The 4990-nt window shown below is 57.7% G+C and overlaps 2 protein-coding genes across 2 annotated transcripts in view; one reads left to right on the forward strand and one right to left on the reverse strand.

Moving 5' to 3' along the window:
* ANGPTL6 (angiopoietin-like 6) overlaps window positions 1–523 on the forward strand; it is a gene marked incomplete at its 5' end in the record, with an annotated part of 3061 nt that extends 2538 nt beyond the window's left edge. Inside the window, one exon of the mRNA XM_005859208.2 lies at window positions 99–523. Within this exon, the coding sequence (XP_005859270.1) occupies window positions 99–289 (191 nt within the window). The remainder of the gene's footprint in view (window positions 1–98) is intronic.
* LOC102256547 (chromosome unknown open reading frame, human C19orf66) lies at window positions 488–4975 on the reverse strand (the record flags this gene model as incomplete). The annotated part of the gene is made up of 8 exons (XM_014533966.1): window positions 488–781; window positions 1229–1383; window positions 1501–1604; window positions 2033–2182; window positions 2371–2409; window positions 4212–4261; window positions 4440–4563; window positions 4676–4975. Coding segments are annotated over 8 exons (1143 nt in total), but the record flags the coding sequence as incomplete, so codon positions are not given.
* Window positions 4976–4990: the final 15 nt, after the last annotated feature.

Genomic DNA, 4990 nt, shown 5'->3' on the forward strand with positions numbered 1-4990 from the left:
GCAGGGGGGGGGATGCCTGGCTAAAGCCTTGCACTAGTGAGGTACTGGTAGAAGCTTTTATTATGGTGAGAGGACATGGACTCTCTCTCTCCCCTCAGGTAACTGTGCCCTGTACCACCGGGGAGGCTGGTGGTACCATGCCTGTGCCCACTCCAACCTCAATGGTGTGTGGCACCGTGGTGGCCACTACCGCAGCCGCTACCAGGACGGTGTCTACTGGGCTGAGTTTCGTGGCGGGGCTTACTCTCTCAAGAAGGCGGCCATGCTGATCCGGCCCCTGAGGCTGTGACCATCTGTCCCCCAGGGGATGTGTGTCAGCAGGAGCCCAAGTTGTCCTGGCCACACCTCCTTTATGGTTCAGTGTGAGCCCCGGCCCACAGACCCTCCCACTGTGGATCTGCTCCCCAGGACCCTGAAAGTAGGACCCAGGAATCCCCCTGCCAACATCTCCAACCCGTGTGGCTCCCCAAGGGCACTCAGATCTCGGTTTGAGCTCATATTTTATAACAACACAAAATATCTACAGACTGTGTCTGGTTTGCATCCACACCTGGCACGGGTCACTCCTGGGGCCCACCCTCCTCCTCCTCCTCTTCCTCCTCCTCCTTCAGGTCCTCCAGGATGAGGTTGTCCAGGTGTTCTAGGAGGCTCCCCTGGCTCAGGCAGGTGCCCACCGTGGAGCCACTGCTGATGTGGAGGTTGCTGGGGTGCAGGACTTTGGGCAGGTGGTTCTGCTTCCGGCTCTTGGGGTGTGCGCAGGAGGTCCCAGGCACATGGGGCTCTGGGAAAGGAGGGGTTCTGAGGTCCTGGAGCTTGAGGTCACATGAGACTCTGGGGACAAGGGGGCTGAGGCCAAGGGCGCTCTGGGGAGGGAAGGGGCTGAGGATACAGACTCAGAGCTACAGGAAATTCAGACGTGAAAGTCACAGGTGTCAAAGCCACAGGAGACCCGGGGACATGGGCATCACCTGAGACTTCAGAAGACAAAACAGGAACCAAGAATACAGAGCCTCATGCGCAAGACCATGGAAGGTGGCTGATGCAATGGGAGGTAGCGTTGGAGGCCACAGAGACTCGGGGCGCCAGAGAAGACATGGAAGGGGCTGATGCCATGGGAAGTGGCCATGGGGACTGAGACCTTGGTACTTAAGGCCCCAGAAGTTGATGTCCTAGAAGTAAGAGCCAAGTAGACCCCCCAGAGTTGGGGGAGGCCAGGCCAGGTCCTTACCTCGCCGGTTGAAGCAGTCAGCAGCGGAGCAGGAGTGGGTGTGGGTGCTGCGGTGATCCGTGTCCCGGTCCCAGCGTGGAGGGAGGATCCGTGTCGGATACACCGGAAAGCCACACCCATAACAAGGGGATGGGGACCCCATCTGTGCCCAGCCCCTGTGGGCAGGCAGGGCCATGAGGGTCTGAGGGTGAGGGTAAAGCTGGGCCAAGGCAGGGAGGGCAGGGCTGGGGTGGGGCAGGGCTGAGGGGCGAGGTGGGGGTCAGCATCCTCACCGGAACTTGTGCCTGCACTTGGGGCAGTGGAACTCAGCCACACCCCACATCTTGTCATCGGGCACTGGCTCATAGCGCTTTCGGCATTTCCTGCACCGAGACACCTGTGGGTGTGGAGAAGGGTGTGGGCTTACTCTCAGAAGAGAACTCTGGTAGCTTGATATTGGCCACAGTGGGAATATTTACACCATGGAAATTGGTAAACACTACAAATCTAGGGTCCATCCCCGGCCTACGCTGCAAGAGTTGGTTCTTTAAGCATTTGCCAGGAGCACATCACTGGTCAGGGGGGGTCAGAAGCCAGATCTGGGGTGTGTTTTCAGAGTCAGCTTTGATTTCTGTGGTAGCTGTCAAACTGTGGAGTCAGAGCCCTGGGGTAAGGGCTGAGCTCAAGTTGGAGGTCAGAAGTCCAGCTGAGGGTGGGGAATTAGGGATGAGCTCTCAGAGGCTGAACATCTGAAGTCAGAGCTTCAGATGCTGAGGATGGGGGACACGACAGTCAAGGAGTCAAGGCCCGGGGATGGGTTATCACCTCCTTCCGCTGGGGCACACGGCGCCACCAGACATGGTCGCAGGAGGAGCAGGCAAACTGCCGATCCACGGCAGGGATAAGGTCTTCCTGGGCACGTTGGAACATGCGTAGGTTGGCTTCCGTCAGCGGCAGGAGGGAGGTTGCCACTGCCTGCGGAACGGGGGTGGTGGGGTGGTGGTGAGCACGAGAGGGTGGTCAGCCCTCCTCCAACAACATAAACATATGTCAGTTCCATACTCCCAACAGATGGGCGCCCTCGTGCCCCTAGGATGTACCCCTCTCCCCCCCATGGAGGTCCTCCCTGCTCCACCTCCCCCCTTCCCAGGTACCGGACCCACCTGGATGTCTTGGTCCTGCTTCATGTCCTCTGGTGGGTCCTGCGTGGAGATACCAGGGGCAGAGGCTGGGGATTCAGCTCAGGCCTCTTTCACCTCGTTTGCTGGGGGTGGGTCCCGGCCCCATATAAGAACGGTGTGTCCCTAACTCACAAGGAGCTGATGGAGCAGCAGTCACTAGCTGAGAGCCAGGTGCATGACCCCTGCTATCCTTACGCAGTTCTGAGAGGTGAGCATACTTGTTATCCTCATTGTTCAGATGGGGAAACTGAGACCCAGGGCCAGGAGAGAGGCTGCCTGGGATCACCCCGAGAGAGTGCAGTGACGCAGGCCTGGACCCCGTGCTCCCAGCCTGCTCGCAAATGCCACACACTTGTTGGCATTGGGACAGGCGGCCCCTCTGAGGCCACGCTGCTTTAGGCTAAGTGTTCCAGTGCTGGGCTCAGACAGAAGCAGGTCCCACCTCCCGGCTCCATTACTTTCAGCTGGGTCCCTAATGAGGGGCATCTCAGAACTCAGACCCTGACTCTGGGTGGCTGGGGTTCAAATCCCAGCTGCCACCTGCATGCTGCGTAATCCTGGCCAGTGACTTCATCACTCTGTGTCTCCGTTTCCTTGTCCGTAAAACAATAACGACCTGTCTCATGGGGCCACTGTGGCAATGAAATGAGTCAACAGGTAACATTCCTGGAGCCCTGTTGCAAGGGAAGTGCTCAATCAATGCTACTCTTTGCTGTTATTATTATTATTATTTTTTAAAATATATTTTATTGATTTTTTACAGAGAGGAAGGGAGAGAGACAGAGAGCCAGGAACATCGATAAGAGAGAAACATCCATCAGCCGCCTCCTGCACATCCCCCACTGGGGATGTGCCCGCCACCCAGGCACATGCCCTTGACCGGAATCGAACCTGGGACCCTTCAGTCCGCAGGCCGACGCTCTATCCACTGAGCCAAACCGGTTTCGGCTTGCTGTTATTATTTAAAAAAAGTTTTTTTATTGATTTTAGAGAGAGGAAAGGAGAGGAAGAGAGAGAAACATTGATGTGTGAGAGAGAAACATCAATCGGTTGCCTCCCATATGCATCCCGACTAGGAACGGAACCTGGGCATGTGCCCTGACCGGGAACTGAACTGGAGACCTTTTGGTGCACAGGGCAACGCTCAGTCAACTGAGCCACACCAGCCAGGGCTCTTTGCTATTATGTTTTATCATACTCTTTATAGGTATAAATGCAAGAGTATAATACATGTTTTATTATACTCTTTAACAGCTTGCTGCTGGGCTTTTCAGGCAGGCAAAATCCACAGTGCATCAGCTACCAAAGCCACCACAGGGCAAAGTGGCCATGATGTTCCTGTGCCTCAAAGCCTTTCATTCATTCACTCACTCACTCATTCATTCATTCATTCAACACATGAGCTCCTCTGCCCCTCTCTCCTGCTCATCCCAGCCTGTTTGCATTCCTTCGCTCAGCCATTCCCTCTTCCAGGACGACCCTTTCTGACCTGTCCATTCCCAGGGATCACTAGCCTCCAGCCTTGAAGAGTTGGCAACACCCCCTCCAGGAAGCTCTCCCTGACCTCTCGCCTCCTCTATGATGACATTCTTCCTGGCTTCCGTCACTGCCTAGTTTCCTGTCTCTCTCCCCCATTTAATACCATCAGCATGTAATGAACATCTTCTGTTTGCAGGCTCCCTGCAACTGAGAAGTGAGTACATGTGGTTGGACCATGAGCTGTGACGTGGCAGTGCCCCGAGGGGCTCGCCATGGACGGGCCGGGTTCCCCCTGCTCTCCCTCCCCAGTTACCCTGTCCTTTGAGGAGCGGGAGGCAGTTTACCTGGGCATCCAGGTCGTGACTCAGTTCCTGCCCATCTTTCTGCTTTACTCCTGGTGGGGAGAGTAAGTGTAAGTGAAGGACCCTTGAAAGACCTTGTGGGAGTTTCAGGTCCCCAGACCCTCCCCAAGAGAGGATCTCAAGGCCTCTTCCTGCCTTCCCCAGACCATGCCCCCTACCCACGCGGGGAACCCCCACCAGTCTGGGGACCCCAGCCTGCCACCCGCTCACCGTACACGATGGAGCGGCCCACTCCGGTGTGGTCGCTGCCAAATTTCCTCATCAGCGTCCCCGCCTTCCTGGAGGAGACCTTCCCATGAAACTTCTCCCGGAGGCGCCGGACGCTCTTCTCCAGCTGGGGTGGGGACAGGGGGGCTCCGATGGGGGGAGGAGAGCCACTGCCCTCCCCCCATTTCTAGACACCCTTCTCCCCGCCTGAACTTGACCCTTAGCTTTGGCCTCCGAACCTCCCATCTCCATCCTCCATGGCATTTCCTGGAAAAAGCCAAAGTCCCCACTGGACACTGGGGGAGGGTGCGGACTGGGGCAAGCTTCCCAGGCTCGGAGGGAGGCCGGCCAGGTAGTCCCTGGCCTTTGACCCTTGACCCGGCGGCCCCCGCTTTTCGTCCAGGAGGCCTCCTGTCGCTCTGGGGGAGGGGGCCGCCACTCTCCTTCCTGCGGGGGTGGGGAGTGGGGACGAGCGCCAGCGGGGGAAGGTCTGGCTTCGGAGGGAGTCCCCAGGACGTGCGGAGCCCCCTCCGCGGCCCTGGTCCCCCCCGGGC

This window comes from Myotis brandtii, unplaced genomic scaffold (assembly GCF_000412655.1).
Source record: "Myotis brandtii unplaced genomic scaffold, ASM41265v1 scaffold1234, whole genome shotgun sequence".
In the NCBI taxonomy this organism is placed as follows: domain Eukaryota; kingdom Metazoa; phylum Chordata; class Mammalia; order Chiroptera; family Vespertilionidae; genus Myotis; species Myotis brandtii.